The sequence below is a fragment of the Vicugna pacos genome, chromosome 3 (genome assembly GCF_048564905.1).
Source record: "Vicugna pacos chromosome 3, VicPac4, whole genome shotgun sequence".
In the NCBI taxonomy this organism is placed as follows: Eukaryota; Metazoa; Chordata; class Mammalia; order Artiodactyla; family Camelidae; genus Vicugna; species Vicugna pacos.
In genome coordinates, this window is record NC_132989.1 from 90364488 (window position 1) to 90381551 (window position 17064).

At 37.0% G+C, this 17064-nt stretch overlaps 1 protein-coding gene and 1 long non-coding RNA gene across 6 annotated transcripts in view; one reads left to right on the forward strand and one right to left on the reverse strand.

Moving 5' to 3' along the window:
* Positions 1–17064, forward strand: part of LOC140695699 (uncharacterized) — a 74611-nt gene that overhangs the window by 47838 nt on the left and 9709 nt on the right. The window lies entirely within an intron of this gene.
* NNT (nicotinamide nucleotide transhydrogenase) overlaps positions 8801–17064 on the reverse strand; it is an 89406-nt gene continuing 81142 nt past the window's right edge. For all 5 annotated transcript variants that reach the window (XM_072958734.1, XM_031676185.2, XM_031676190.2 and 2 more), the window contains 3 exons: positions 12669–12787; positions 11305–11420; positions 8801–9771 (listed from right to left, as the gene is read on the reverse strand). In XM_072958734.1, the coding sequence (XP_072814835.1) occupies positions 9622–9771; positions 11305–11420; positions 12669–12787 (385 nt within the window). In that variant the 3' untranslated portion in view covers positions 8801–9621. The remainder of the gene's footprint in view (positions 9772–11304; positions 11421–12668; positions 12788–17064) is intronic.

The window sequence follows — 17064 nt, forward strand, 5'->3', positions numbered from 1 at the left end:
AAAAAGAAACAGTCAGAACTAAGTTAGTGAATGGCTTTTGCTTTCAAAAGGAACAGTTTGCTGTTAATGCTTTGTCACAGCTCCTTTTAGTCTTCCATCACTGTGTAGCCAACCACTCCCAAACAACAATTTGTTATTTCACAAAATACTGTTTGTTTGGCATCCTGGCAAGGTTCAGCTGGTGGTTCTCCTGCTCCAACGATGTTGCTCATGCAGCTGCCTTCAGCTGGTAAGTCTAAGACAACTCCAACCCTCCAAGACCATCTCCAGGTGGCCTTTCATGATTCACCCCAGCTTCTTTACAGCATGGCAACAGGCTCCCAGGAAGGAACTTTCCAAAAGGCCAAGCCCCCGTGTACAGGCATTTTTATCAAGACTCTGTCTGTATGTCACTTGTTAATTCCCCACTGGCTAAAACAAGTCACCTGGTCAAGCCCAGTCAGGAAAGGATTGATTTCAATATGCAATAATGAGTGCTCTTTGAATTTCTAAAAACGGTGTCAGTCTTTATCTGTTTGTGAGCATAAACTATCACCAAAGCATATCTAAAACATTTAGCCTCCTCCTTTCATCATATATTCAAACATGCTCCCCACACATTCCCACTCTGCCACAAAGAAGATAGACTCTACAAGTGTCTTAAATCCCCCCATGGTAGTAAATTATGCCCTTTGGGAAAAAAAAGAAATCATTAACTGAATTTGCCATTCAATCCATTTGTAAAAGGTGGTGAAATGTGAGTCACCTAATTTTGATATTTACTAGGAGAAATGGTTCAAATCATTAAATGAAATGTTTTGACCATCATAACTTCAATGACATATAAGGAAAAGGTTGTAAAAAAAAAATCCTAGGGATGTTATTTTTTATTTTACTTTTCCTTGAGAACAGCATAAGGAAAGGGAAATTAGTCAGTACCAAAATTGAAAAAGGACTATTGAAAAGGAGTTTAAGAAAAATTAGTGACTATTACAACAGTCATGACCCCATGCCTCCCCATCAAAATAACCTGGAAAATAGCAGTTCTCTAGCACAAGAGTTTTGCTATTCATTTAAAATCTATATTGTGATCCATATTTGAAGAGAATTACTTCCTTTGAAATTTCTTGGTTGAGTTAATTTCACATGCTTTCTCCTTCCTTTAAAATGCCTGTTCCTTCCTTGTGTGCCTAATCATCTCTTACTCATCTTCCAGAACACTTCTCTGCAACATGTTCCCAGAATTTCCTACTCTTACCTAGGCAACTGTAATCATTCTCTTCTACAAGCTAACCTCCGTAACTTGCATATCATTTAAGTTTTACACTTACACCTAATTATAATTATATTGTTCCTCTGTGCATCCCATACTTCACTGCAAGGGACCATGTCACAGGTGTCTGTTACCTGGCACAGCACAAAGCACAGGATAAATAATAAAGGCTCAAGCTTTTCATTGCCATGTGATTACGTATTTTATAGACAAGAGGTCAAACTAAGTCAGTGGTGGAAGGAACAGAATTCAGAACATTTCAAGTCTAAGAAATTTCTCACATCACCTTACAATCTCGAAATCATGTCATTACTGCTACTATTAGCTCTTTTTTTGGCTTCTTTTACTTAAAATTGCAACTCCTTACTCCCTTCCAAAATTCTCATGCCAATATTCTGATTCTTCTCTCCTTTGAACATCCCCTTCCTTCATTTGGGATCTAAAAGAACTACCATAATTTGGGTTTCACCCAACTCATGAATGTCCCTTTGGTCTCTCTCTTGCCAGGGTCTTTTTCTCCCTATCTCATGGGAGTGAATGTCCCTCATGCTCAGCAGTAGCCACCCCACTCTTCTCACCCTCTGGTTCCTCCTTGACAATCTCCCGCTCATCCCACAGGCACCCGTATTTTGAGAAAACCCAGTATGCGAAGCTCTTCCTTACTGCCCCATGTTCTCCCTTGCAGTCTGTTGCAGGTAATAGCATGAGAATATTGTCATGGCAGTTTTAAATAGCCATGATTTAATACCTTGTGATTTCATATCTTCTTTGTTTTGCTCAATTAATTGTAATTCCATGGGGAAAAATATTATTCTACAGGAGCAAAAAGCTTATGCATAAAATAGGAACTGTGAGATTTATTTAAACAACCAAGCACTTGTAAATTAAGGGGAAAAAATATAGTTAACTGGCGAAAGATACGGCTCTTGTCGTTCCATCTGTCACAGGATAATTACAGGAAGATTGTGATGCTTTGTGTTCCAATTTCTCCAGTTGAAAGTTACAATTAATAACATCCACAGAAGTCACTATTTTTTAAAAAATATTTCGTCAGTACAAAAAAAAATTAGTTGGGCTAGAAATGCTAACTGGTGTTCTTAAAAAGATAATAATTATCAGAAAAGCTGCATTTTGAAGTTGCTTTGTTTCAGATGTGCTCCAGCTATGACTGAATGTTTCTTTTCAACTTTTGGCTATAGATTTAATACAAAAGCACTGTTGATAAATTGAAATTAGATAATCAAGCACTTTACATTCCTCATAGGGCAGGGAGGAAAAAAAAAAAAACTTTCCCCCAAACAACTTAGTCTCACTAAATTTTTAAAAATACAGATTTCTGAAGAAACTCAGTTAGTCTCAAGAGAGTAATTAAATTGGCCCCTCTTTAAACTTCCTTGCTGGAAGCATTTGGATTAATTCCATTTCAAATTATGGAAACAATAGAGCACCTACTACTTTCTTTGTGGAAATAACATTAATATTCTGTTCTCATGCAAAGGCTTTAAAAAGTTTCACCCCACAGACTCATAGACATAGAAAACAAACTTTTGGTTACACCAGCAGGGAAATGGGGTGGGAAGGGATAAATTGGGAGATCGAAATTTGCAGATACTAACTATATATAAAATAGATAAACAAGTTTATACTGTATAGCACAGGAAACTTTATTCAGTATCTTATAATGAAAAAGAATATGAAAATGAATATATATAAGTATATGTATGAAGACTGTTATGCTGTACCCCAGAAACAGACACATTATAAACTGACTATACTTCAATGAAAAAAATTAAATTTTTTTAATTAAAAGAAAGTTGCTGAGAGAGTAGATCCTAATGGATCTCATCACAAGGAAAAAGTTTTCTTTTTACTGTATCTATATGGGATGATGGATGTTTTACTAAACTTTTGTGGTAATCATTTCACAATTTATGTAAGTCAAACTGTCGTGCTTGCTGTACAGCTTAAACTTATGTACTGATGTATGTCGATTATTTCTCAGTAACACTGGAAAAAAAAGTGTTAAATAAATAATTACAAATTAATTAAAAGTTTCACCCCAAATATAAATAGGAGTATATAGTAATACATAGTAATAGGAGAAATTCGCCAAAATTTGTTGAAATTATCATATCCTTCACTTTGTGTATTTCTTCCTTCCCGTTCCACACTGCTTTAAACAGTCTTGTAACTTCTTTTATTTCGTTTAGTAGAGGGTGTCAACATGCAAAGAAATTAGTAACCAAGACTAGGCAGGAAAATAGACATCTCAGAGGATGCCAGACTGGACGGATCTTCATTCCTCCCAAACTCTGAGGTTATGTAACTCACCTTGCTCTCACTTCCACTTTGCCTTTGAATGACGAGGTGCCCCCAGGGGAAGGAGGAGGAGAAAACACTCTGAATTAAAGTTAAGGCTCCATCAGCAGAGAAAAACGGAGATGTGAGGAATTAAGTTCACATACAGAAAAATAAATTCACATTTTGGCACATTTGAGTTTGTGGCCCAGGAGATGAAAATTCACAGCAAAAAGCTCCGGCCTGACTGGCTGTCAGGTGCAAAGGTATCAGAGGTCAAAGCAAGCAAGGAGGTGCAGCAGGTATGGTCCTGGGAAGCAAAACCCAGAAAGGTGGAACACCTGCTCCAAAGGCCCCTGTATTCTCTTCCTAGGTAGGAAGCATCCTCAGTATTCAGGCTTTGTGTCTGAGACAACAATGGCAACAGCTGCTTAAAGAGAGAATGGGTGGAAGGACAAACCATGACTGGATAACCAGCACTTCTGTAATGCTACGTAAAGACAGCAGGCACTTTCCTGTGTTTCCTCCTGTAAGTGGCTAGCATCTTCTCGCTGAAACTTTAACTGGGTTTAAAAACACATATTTAATTAATTTAGAATGACATGGATCTTCCCTTTCCCATCCTTTCCTTTAGCTGTTTTTGTTTAACAAACATCAACAGTGGTTAGCAGATCTTGCTGTCAGCCAGCTCTGGGTTTAAGTCCCACTCTACCATTTTCTATTGTAGGAAGCACTGGAAACCCTCCGGGTGTTGATAGGATGTTGTCTAGCACAAAATGAGTACTCATTAACTAGCAGCTACTGTTACTATTACCCACTCACTGAGCTACTAAAATGAACAAGGGGGCAGTCTTTCTATCTAAAATTAAAAAAAAAAAGCTAAGATAAACTTCAAGATAATGAGTCTTGAATACTGCATAGAAGTCAATGTGGAACACACACAAAAATGCATTCCCCTCCTTCCCTCCACCTTGCATGGTAATATATTTATTTAAATGGCTTTGTGCTTAATATACCAAAAGGTGATACACTCGAGAAATGTAAGCATGACCAGAAGTGATTCATTATGTAGAAAACAGTAACACGTTTCACAGTGATGCCAGTGATCCAACTCCCCAACCTGAGTTCATCACTAAAACCCACCTTTGATGCTGCTTACAATATTCTGGCTAAAGTGACATTTAGGTAAGATGTATTGCAGCAAGGACCAAAGCCAGTATAGGTCCTCTGAAATTCTTACATGTACAGTATCCCTGTAAGATTTTCTGCTACAGTTTTTGAATGTTCTGATGGTCTCATTTACAATAATGATTCTAATCTTTATGAGACCATGTTTTCAAGTTACTATAATTATACCCAACACTAATGAAGCAGTCACCCTCAATCAGACACAAGGGTGTGGACCAGAAGTATGCCTAAGCTTCCATGCCCATATATATCCCAAAGGGACAAAACCACAGAGCTATAATTTACAAGAACAAAATTTTCCATGAATCAGTAGAGCCATGAAAGCTTTAAAAGGCCTTTTCTAGAAGGCGTGATTTCTGAAGCATAGTGTTCCAGTAACGTGGAGAGAAGCAACAAAACATCCTAAAGATAAAGCCATGACATTCTGCTTCATCCCCCCGGGGAAGAAACCATCTCCTTGCTGACGTAATACAAAGGGGTTATTTATTTAGTCACACTTTCTCTCATTTCTCTGGAGAGGTTTAGACGTGACCTTTCAGTGCTCAGCCTGTGGGTGTGCGACAGAGGACTAGAATCACAAGGTCTGAATAGAATCAACCAGCACAAGGCCCTGCTGTGTTAGTTTTAACCACTGCACTGTACTCTGGTGGAAAATGCACTCCCTATACTGGAGAAAGAGGAGGGAAAAAAAAAAAAAAAAACAAGGCTGGCTCATAGCAACTCACTGGCTTTTGGAAAATCAGTTCCAGAAAGACTGGTTTAGATCAAAGTTCACTCGCTAAGTCTAGTTCTACACCTTACTGCAGAAGTTTACACGTTCTTCTTTTCTTACTGTAAACCAAAAACAAAGTAGAAGGATGTAGGGGGCGGGACATGGCCTCATTTCAATTTCTAAATGATCCGTTCCATGGATTTTTCCTGTCTCCTTCATCAAATCACACTGCTGCTGTTTTTCATCTTCCCAAATGCAACAGGAAGGAGGATGAGAAAAAGTTTACTAGATCTTTCTATTCCATCTTTACAACAGAAGAAATGGCAGCACCCCCCGACACTCTGCTCTGAGTTCTCACTTACCTTTTCGCTTCTCTCCATTATTGGGGGAAGGAACTAGCCACCATCATCCCACATGTCACTTGCATATCCCAAATCCACATCCCTTCCTCGATTCTTCTCCAGGTCCGTGACAACCACATCTACTCCCTGCCGTTCTGCTGCTGCCACGCTGACCTCCCCCTGAACTCGCTGAGGGGACGGGGGCAGCTTTACCCTCCCCATTCCAGCGCCTTCATTTCTTTGTTATTCTCAGCCACCCAGACGGTGCAGCCTGGGGACCCAGCTCTCGGAAGGTCTGGTTTGATCTATGAGTGAAATCTAGGGGCACCCTGGACTCCAGATCCTTTAAGCAATTTTTCCACTAGTAGTATTCTTCACAAATATGCTCTTACAAGAACTGAAAAGGAGAGTTCAAGGCGGTCATCTCTGGCAAGAATGTGAAATACAAATATTTTATATAGAACAAGGTAGTCATATGCTTTGACAATCAACATGACTTAAGATGTAATACCTCCCCATTGTTTAGGACTCAAGCTTTTAAAGTTCTCCATAATCATAACCTGACCTTTCTCTACTTATCCAATATGTTTTTCCAACCTTCCCCCATATAAATTATCTACTATGATCTATTTTTTCCCACCACCATCTTAATCATTGTATGTCACAGTTTCAAATATTGGTCATTCTAATTAACTGTCTCATCATCTTTATCTCTATTTTACCAGCATCCAAAGATTTCCATCCAGAATTACAGTATACACCATGTTAAATGACCATAATCACTTAAATTATGGAGAAAATTGTTCAATTCCTTAGCCCAATATGTAACTTCTAAGAGATAAGAGTTTACGAACAGCAATCTTGAGTGCTTTGAAATTCAAATGTTACCATTTCTGCCACTTTACTGAATCAACACTTTAAAAGTTTTACTTAGAAAAGTTTCTTTCCTCCTTGTTAATTAACCTAACTTTTCTTTCCCTTAAGAATCTAAAAAGCAGCTGGATTATGCAAGTTGCTGCCACTGGAGTGAAGAGTTTGGGGTTTTGAGGTTTGTTTTTTTTTTTTAACCATTCTGCCCCAGTAACATTTGTTGGCAAAGATTCTCAAAAACTGGCAAGAGCTATAAATTAGATATGTGAACTATTCTCCCCTATCTGTACAAAAGAGATGTCCAACTTTCCAGTGCTAAAATGCTTTAACTCGCAAGATTCATGCCTTAGGGGACTAGGAAATTTGCCTCTAAGTCAGAGGAACACATGGGTTATAAGTTATTAATTACAGAGAATAAGGCTTTGGGATGAGATCAACTGAACTAAATCCTAAAGTTGACTGATACATAATATATCCCACATTTGTGTTGGATGATTAAACAGCAAAACCTAAAAGTTAGGGTCATGACTTAAATGGAATCAGAAAGGCCAAGGCCCACTTTCCAGATTTATTACCAAATACTTAACTGATATTCCCTGACTCCAGGAAGAACTGAAAGTCTACTGCATGGAGACCAGTCCTCTCTATTAGTCCCTCTATTCCAATCCCTAGAAAGCATATAGAATGATAAAAAGATTTATGTACCAAAAAACTGTCCAAAGTTACTCAGATAGATAGAATGTATAAAAACTTCTATGTTTACTTACATATATTCTTTACTTAGATGAGTAGCTTGAAGACAAACTCCCAATTTAAGACAAACATGAGAAAATAAAGGATGGTTAATAAGTCCTAAAAGACAAATCAACATTATTACTTCATTCCCTAATTCTTTTTTCTTTCTTTCTTTCTTGGTTTTTTTTTTTTTTGGTAACAGACCGTAGGGCTCAATGGACTTTTTAAAAAATTATTTCTAGTTGAATATCAAAAAGATATAGCAAATAATACAAAATAAAAATAAATTATATTTACCAGTTGAATGACATACAGAAAAGGAGGAATAATAAGAATAGGATGCATGAAAGTTATTTTTCTTAATTTTAGACCCTACCATAGTTAATAATCCAAAACTACCAACCTTTTGGAGTATTACAAAATTATATATCCAAAAATCCCTTAAACATCCTAACCAATAAAGTAAAATAAAACCAACTGGAACTTTCAATTCAGTTAGCACAACTGAATGACAAAGAATTAGTGAGTATCAAAGAAATGAGATGATCCTCAATTCTAAAAATATAAAAAAATTTACTATAAATGGTGAAAATAAATTAATAAGTCCAAGTATAATTACTTGAGTTTAAATTAAATGCAGGAATTATCTCCAAAAAAATTCAAGTTGCTGCTTTCCAGATACACCTACAACTACTTTGGGAAAGGAAAGGGGCATGAATCAAGACACAATTTACTTTCTTCGAAGAGAACTTTCATGATATAATTCAGTCTTAAGCTTATGAATGACCTGAGATCCATTAACAAGTTGCATTTACCACTGAAAAATTAAAAAGGAGTCTTTCCTGATTTAAATCACTGGCACATGCACACACAGATCTTAATCTCAGGCACAGCAAAGCAGAAATTGATCAAACCAGCAAATACGATGAGCTGTAAACTCAGTAAACATGAGCACTACAGTAAAGAAATTTCGCACCAGTTTTTTTTTTCTGGTTTAGAGAAAGTTTTTACGTGTTAATTGTTTTAAGACACTTAATTCCAAATTCATTATGTAGAGAAATAGTCCAAGTATTCATCATACATTCAACCTTAGTATAGAGCTTTTGGCACAGCAGCAAAGTTACAAAGACAATCTACACTATTACTGCAGAAAGACATCATCTTTACTGGTGCTTATATAAACAAAGAGGTAGCTGTAAAAAGCGCCATCATTTCTCTCAAATGTCATCAAGTACATAACACCTAAAAACACACTCTTGGGGAAAAACTATTCTTGCAAACAGTTAAGACAGATTAATTTTATCTATTCCATAGTAGCAGGTCTTCTTCAGATGTAATTAACAGGCAGAATTACTCAATTTTAGCCTTTTGTCACCAGAGACAATTGCTATATCACAATGCAAACATGATGAACTTATTTTATTAGTCAAATAGTTGAATTCCATTCAAGTGCACTTAATACAGTACTATACATTATAAATTGAAATTAAAGAGATCTCTAATTGGAAATGGGGTTTTAAAAATACAGCTAATACTGATTTCAAATTATATGTTTCACTGGTGTTCTAATGAAACATACAAAGCAAATGATTTCTTTCCCGCATCTCTGAAAGATTATCTAGTCCTTTTATGTATCAAAATAGAAGTGGGAAAATACATCCCTGAAATCTAGAATCAAAAGTACAGTTTGAAAAATTGAAACCAATCTGGTATGGTAAATTCAGATTACGGTTAAGTGGTAAGAGGAAGAGCTCAGGAGTTGATAAAAGCTTCAAATTAGTCATATTTGTTGAAAAAAGATAAATGCAGGTGGCTGTAATGTTTACACTGTGTCAGATTTTTCAGATCCATGTATAATGTAAGTCCTAAAATCCTAAAGACTTAATGTCTTCAAACATTGCTGACTATTGAGGAAGAATGAAAATATCCAAATGGATTACATCCAAAATGAGACTGTTCTTTCTCCTTTTGGAAAATACTTTTGGAATTCATAAAACAAAAAAAAATGCACAGAAAGACATTCAGAATTGTCAATCTTTTTTTAAAATCGAGGGATCGCTGTTCTTGAAAAATGTCCCTGCATTTGCTTTGCTTTCTTCAGAACCTTCCTTTTCTTCCAAGAGCTTTGCTACAGATGTGTATCAGCTGTATATATTGATAATTTATCTGCCTGTTCCTACATGTGAAGAGGGGGCCTTGTCAGACAACAGCTTGAGCTTTAAATTTTACTTCTGGAAGGATTCTCTCACTTTCGCCTGCAGTGCATCACATGTCTTCTTGGCATCGCCTAGAAGCATGGCTGTGTTAGGTTTGTAGAAGATTGGATTGTCCACTGCGGCATAGCCAACACCCAAGGTCCTCTTCATGACGATGACCTAAGAACCAAAGATTAAGTGAGAGTGTATTTAACAGACTCAGCCAGGATGTGTTGGGCACACAAACATTGCCTGCCGTGCCCTGACTCTGAACAAAGCATATACCACTACTAATTCTTTACTACAAACACTTCTAAAACACACAAGGAGTACTTTTAAATGCATGTTTACCTTGCATTAACTTTAATTCTTTAAATGTGCCCATACTCTGATATCCATTAGAGAAAAGGTCATGTTAACAATAGTTTATCTGAGTGATAAGTGAAGTGATTTTCTTCTCAGTGCATCTCTCTGTAAGGACTATGTATAACATTTTCTAGTCAGAAAAATAAGCATCCTTCTCTGAATGGGCTAAGGAGAACATACTTCATGCATGAGCTTCCAGTACAAATCCCAAGATAAATGTAGTAGAGTGGGAAAATGGTATGATTCCTACTCCATTGCTTTAAAGTAAAGGACAGCAAACAAAAAGAATATAACACAAAAGCCCAAGGAGCAATCTAGCATGTCCCAAGGACAGAGCTAACTGAATGCTCCCACAAAGCAAAATGAAGTCCATCTCTAATACTGATGTATTATAGACATTTACAATTACACAGACTATGGAAGTTGCTGTCCTATTGAACATCAGGTCAGTTCTTCAGAAAATACAAATCCTTTCTGTGGTCTTCGAGGACATGTAGTCTATCCAAAAATGGAAGTGGTGTGAATTTATTCATGCTCCATATCACATTAATACAGTAATGCGCCCTGCAAACTCTCAAATATTGACCCCATTGAAGCAATAATTTTCCATACACACATGAACAAGTGCATGTCATATCTACTCACAACAAACACTAAGTTTCAAACTCATGTATTTACAATGAAGAGAAACAAAATTAAAGGGAAAAATACGTTACATTATAGTGATTCTTAAAATGCAGATATGCCGCGAGAGTGGTAAAGGGACATGCCCACAGTTGGGGCAGAGGAAAATTTACACACCTCTGAGTTCTCCACAGTGTAGCAATTGGCTTTTTCAGAAGTAAAGTTCCAGGGCTGGCTTCCTTATGCCATGTTATTGTTTGGATTTCTAAATCACCTTTCTTCTAGACACTCCATAACAACATACAAATTCCCTCCCAAAAAAAGTAAATGAAAAAATGTGCTCGTCTTCATAAGCGGAGGTGATGATACTGACTCAGTGTCCCAGAGGGAAGCCATCTGCTTCACTGGGCTCAGCCTGGAATTCAGCCAGACTCATTCTAAAAGCTCACAGCTCCTTTTTCAGCTGCGGTTACAGATTTTGTTAATCCATCCACCACGTAATCTCATCTAATTCCAGTCATGATCAGGGCATTCAATCACGTTCTCTGGTGACCACAGAACAGACAGAGGCTGGACAGAGAGAGCTGGACCCTAAATCTACTCTAGGCTCCTGGGCCTCCTGAAAGGCATTGCCATTTCTCATCAAGTGACCAAGGGAAGTTCTGTGTGTGTATTTTAAGAGACCTTTGATGATGAGAATGAAACACAAGTCTGAAACGTTACCTGCTTTGATTTCCAGACCTCAAGGACTGGCATGCCTGCAATAATAGAGTTAGGGTCTTCTTGAGCCGCTGAATTAACAGTGTCATTAGCTCCAATTACAAGGACCAAATCAGTGTCTACATGACAATAAAACAGAAAAAAAAGAAAATATAAAGCGTGAAGAGGTCACTTTCCCTTCAGACAAATTATAGTGATCTGACTTTTAACAATAACAAGCTAACATTTACAGGATGCACACTTGTGCTAGGCACTGGACAAAGAATATCAGAGAGGTCCTTAGCCAGCGTCACAGCCTAAAGGCAGTAGGTCCCACATCTGAACCTGAGCACCCCAACTGGAGCTTTGCATTATTATGCTTTCCCTCCCCCAATGGATCTACCTAGTCTGACTTTATAGCTCTCTTATTACCCCAAAATGATCTGCCAGTAACATTATTTTAAAGATTTGCATTCCATTTTCAACTTTTAAAATGACCACTTAACAAGCAATTTGATGTCTAAAAGAAAACAGTCTAAGAACCTGTACTGCATTAAAACTGTGTTCATAATTCCTGGAACTGGCAGGTTTCACACACAATTTAGCAACAGTGAAATCTGAAAGGGGACATAAAATTAAAATGGCCTAAATCCCCTCTTTAAGGACCAGAATATAAAGTACCTTAGAAATTTGCCCAAAAAAATGCCTTGTGAATCTAGACATACACACAATTTTACTATTTTTCTCTAATAAACAGTATTTTTTTTAAGTTTACAGTGGATACTTGCCAGAAGGAACTGGTTTAATTTTAACAAATATGATCTTGGGCCAAATGTCATCAGCATCCAACATCTACCCAATAAAAGCCATTAAGTACAGCACCTTACCTAGTGAAGTCCAAGTACTTTAAAGAAAACAGAAAACTACTTACTGATCTCAAATTGCTACAATTGAAAAAACCAGTAAAATCTCAGCCACTGGCAAGAATTAGACACTATATCATCAACAGAAGCAATTTTGTAAAAGAGGAACCTGAGGTTGAGTACCTACTTCAAGGCCACAAGCAAATGAGAATCAGGACGTGATTTCAGAGCCAAGTCTATACCCGGTCCCTCTGCAATACACACCATTGCACTGCCTTCCAAGACTTGTACCATCCTTCAGCCCTTCCCACAGGAAAAAAATCACCCATGCTGCTTACAAAGCCGTAGCACCATTTTCAGTATTGGCTTTCATTTATTTACTTTCAGCTGAATGCTTAACCAGGAGCAGGTGACTCTTCATCTGACTAGCAGGTCTTCAGTAATCCCACAGTCTGTGTCCTAAGACTGGCATCGCTCGATTCATACTAAAAACACTTAAACTTTACCATTACCCCCATCACTTACCTGGGAAATCATGGTTGATCTCGTCCATTTCCAACACAATATCATATGGCACCCCAGCCTCAGCCAGCAGCACATTAAGCTGACCAGGCATCCGGCCTGCAACTGGGTGGATTCCAAACCTGGACACGAAACAAATGAACAGCTGGCCTTACTTGATGGACCAAAATATACAGAGATCCCAATATCACCTCCAGATCTGCACACTTTGTTCTTGGCACCTCTGCTTCTCCTGGTACTATCTGATTTCTACAGGCAGGAGTAGAATCAATCTAGATACATGGTCCATCTACAGATACTAAGGTTAAAGATTCAGGATCCCAGTATATACAAACTGTAAGTCCTCTCAAAAAATATAAGTGTAACTTTAGAACCTGACTCCTCCACATATGTTTTACGTACAGTGAACTCCCAACGTTAATAAGTAGTATCACCTTACATTTAATAAGCACTGTGTTCTCTCATGATATTTTCTGATAATTTCTGAATCTTTCTGAAGTCAGCCGGGAATTAAACGTTTGCCATGAAAAACACTGTCATGCACATGAGTTAAAGGCCTATGTTCAGCGAGTAACATGTAGCATTACTCCACATCACAGACAAAATGTGATAGTAACACGCTGGGGTGTTTAAAAGGCAGAGTAATACACAAATCAGAGCTCCGCTCTTTTATTGAGGCAAAAGAAACTAAAGCATCAAGCAGTTTCTTTCAACCACAGCCATAAGGGGGGGTCTATGAAGTCATTTAATCAACCTCTTGCCCACAGTATTGATCTTTGTCTCCTCAGCACTGGGCACAGTCCCTGGCACATCGGAAAGTGGAAAAAAAAAGTGAGTGAGTGAATAAATGAATGGATACAGTGAAGGAATGCATTTTATAGTGCCTCCTGGCAGGGATTCATCCAACCTCAGCTTAAACACCTTCAGTGACCAGAAACTAACTCCAACCTAAGGTCTATTCTATTACTAGAAAATCCCAATAATTTTATATCACACACACACACACACACACACACACATGCTTATTACATCAAATCAAAGGGAACCTCCATCTCACTGCTTTCCTAGGTCTGTACTTTGAGAGTCTATCTACTCCCTCTTCCATTTGTGGATTCCTTTGAGCTAACCTACTATGCAAAGCATCTTTGATTCTTTCAATTGTTCAATGACTGACAGGACTTCTGGACTCACTGCTGTCCTAGTCACCAGTTCCTACCTTGTCGATGTCCAGCTCAAACTTGAGGCCCCCAAGGCGAACACAACATGCTGGATGTGCTCTAGTCACACAATCACAGCAATAAAGTCACATCCTCAGACCCTTCACTGATGAAGCCTAAGTCTGCACTAGCATTTACAGCCTCATACAACACTTGTGGTCATTTAAGATGCCCTGTTACTCTTCCCAGAAACTGCTGCGAAGCCTGGCTGCCCACCCTTAACACAGGCCCTGTTAGGAACAGAGGACCCCTCCCAAAAAGCAGACCGACCTGAAAAGAGCTATAAAATGGCCTTTTACGTTGGTCAAATAACTGATAGATGCTTTTCTACAACTTTAAAACTGATAATGAAGTATCTGAATTATTAAGGAGCTCGTAACTGGGAAAAAAGACATCAAGTGACAACCTATTTTCTCTTTTATCAAATTCCCTTTTATGGAATCTTCCTTCTGGGACCCCTGAATGTTCTTAAATAACCAACTTATGTTTAAAAAAACAAACTCAGGGCTAAAAGGAAGCAAAACAATTATCTCTAGGCGGTTGTACAACAGATAATCATTTTATTTCTCCTCTTTTTTAAAATGGCCCAAGTTTTCTGAGACTGAAAATTTTATGGTGGAAAAAAACTAACTTCATTTAAAATAAATTATTATTTCATGCTTTTATACTGTGATATAATTTACAAATTTCTTATATATTACTTCATTCTATCCCTAATCATCTTTAATAATCTCTGTCAAGCATTAGAATTTAGAGCAGCTGATTCAAATTCAGTACTGAGTTAAATAAACTGGCCTTTAGAGCTATATTCCTGTATCTTAAAAAAATGAAGAAAGCATGAACATATGTAAGGGGCTGATGGCATATATTTTGGCATCGGGGTAATACTGACTCTTTGAGATGTCCTATGCAATTTGCTCAACTTTTTTAGTAAATAGCTAACTTGCGATTCAAATTCAGGTCTTTCTGCCTCAGAAGTGTGAATTTTTCACTACTATACAATATAGGCAGAATAGTCAAGCAATTTAAGAGGTATTTTTGTTCTGTTAACAGCTCAAGTTAACTAGCTGTGTGATGTTCGGTACGTTACTTAACAACTCTCTCTTTTCCCATGGAATAGTAACCAGCTATTATTACAAGCCCACATCATGCCAAAGGCCATATAAAACTCTGTACAAGAGGTTTGAGAAATACCTATTTATCTCTGCTTCATGGGTGAAATAAAGAATTCTAAGAATCCAATTTACAGTGTTCTTTGAGAAAAACTGAGAACTCAGAAAGTTTCAAACAATGCTACAAGCTATAAATTTTTTTTAATTTAATTAAATATTTGCATGGAAAAAAGTATGCAAAGTACCTGCAACAATGCAAAACATTTACCAGCACCTCTTAAACGCTGGGGAAGTAGGCTCTGAAAAATTACTAGGGGTAGGAAGTAGAATTAACTATTAATAATCTAAGATTCTTTTTTTTTTTTTCTATTGGAGTATAGTCAGTTTACAATGTGTCAATTTCTGGTGTACAGCACAATACTTCAGTCATACGTACACATATGTATATTCCTTTTCATATTCTTTTTCATATAGGTTACTATAAGATACTGAATCTCGTTTCCTGTGCTATACAGTATAAATTTATTGTTTATCTATTTTATATATAGTAGTTAGTATCTGCAAATCTCAAACTCCCAATTTATCCCTTCCCATCCCCTTCCCCACCCGGTAACCATAAGTTTATTTTCTATGTCTGTGACTCTGTTTCTATTTTGTAAATAACTTCATTTGTGTCTTTTCTTTTCTAAGATTGTTTTAAAATAAATTCATCATTTCTTTCCTCAGTGGGCTATCGATAGTTTTATTTTCATGAGAATAAAATTAAGGTCAGTCATTAGATTGCTCCAGACTGTTGTCACACAACCTCACCATCTCATAAGGTTTAAATTTTTCGACCACAAATTCTCCTATTATTTTTGGGAATATAACACTTCAACATTTGAATAAAAATTTTTTAACGTTCTCAGGAAACAAGATTGTTCTTCTTTTCTTGCTAAACATTGCTTTCCTAATGTTATCTGTACTAAACCAGAGTTTTCGATCACTCCTAAAAACAAAAGAAATGAGGCAAAATACTGACAATTCATGTTCGCACTCTTCATGTAGTAACACAAGCTATATTTTTACAATAGCCATAAGATAAAACATTTGAAAAAAAATTTCTCTAGACACCAAAATATATGCTCATTAAATAGGAGTTATTATTACGAAACCTTAAATCTGAATATAAATGGCATTTTAATATTTTCATAATAACATAGGCTTTTAAGAATGAATATAAAAAGTAGAAAGAAAATGCATTATACTGAAATAACCAAAATATACTCCTAAGCCTGCAGATTGCCTGAATGTAGAAAAAGAAAAGATACGATGAATAAAGGCTCAGAGGTGCTTGATTTTGTGAACAAGCATCACAGTCTTCAGTTCAGGATTTTCACATTTTTCTTCGATGGTATGGAGGAATGACAGATCCCTTAAGGTTCATGGGTAATAACAGAAGCAGTAAGAAAAAGAGGAAAACAGACTAAGAAGGTAAAGCTCACTTTTATGTAAGACACTAAATTTCAAAAAAGAAGAAAGACTGAATTTGTGTAATTCTTGCGAAAGGTGAAAAAGAAGACAGCACAAAGCAAAATAAATGCACCTACGAGAGTGACGTGGACATGTGTCTTTAAAGGCGCACATGACACTAAAGGATTTAAAAATAAGAAAGTAATTTGAACATCAAAATAAATAAGGATAGCAATGGATTATAACCCACTGGGAAAAATGGGAATTCATAGGTCAAGACTGATAAAAGATTCGTAAGTCAATAAGGAAAGGAGGGAAGGTGGGGGAGGGGTTGGGAAGGGAACACTCTCCCCTACAGTCAAAGACCATCAACTGATAAGTGGGGTGGGGTTATAAAACCACCATTTTGCAACCATCATAACAAAGACTGGTTCAGATAAAAATCATCAGCACATGTTCAATCTGGGGAGTAAAGCTTAATGAGGAGCAGGATTTTGCAAGGTCTTAACAAGAGCCCAACAGAGAAAGGAAAAAAAAATTGTAAAGACTTCCCGTGCTTTCTCTGAGAGCTACTTTATTGCAATCGATTAATAATAAGTAGTTGTTGGAAACAGGACA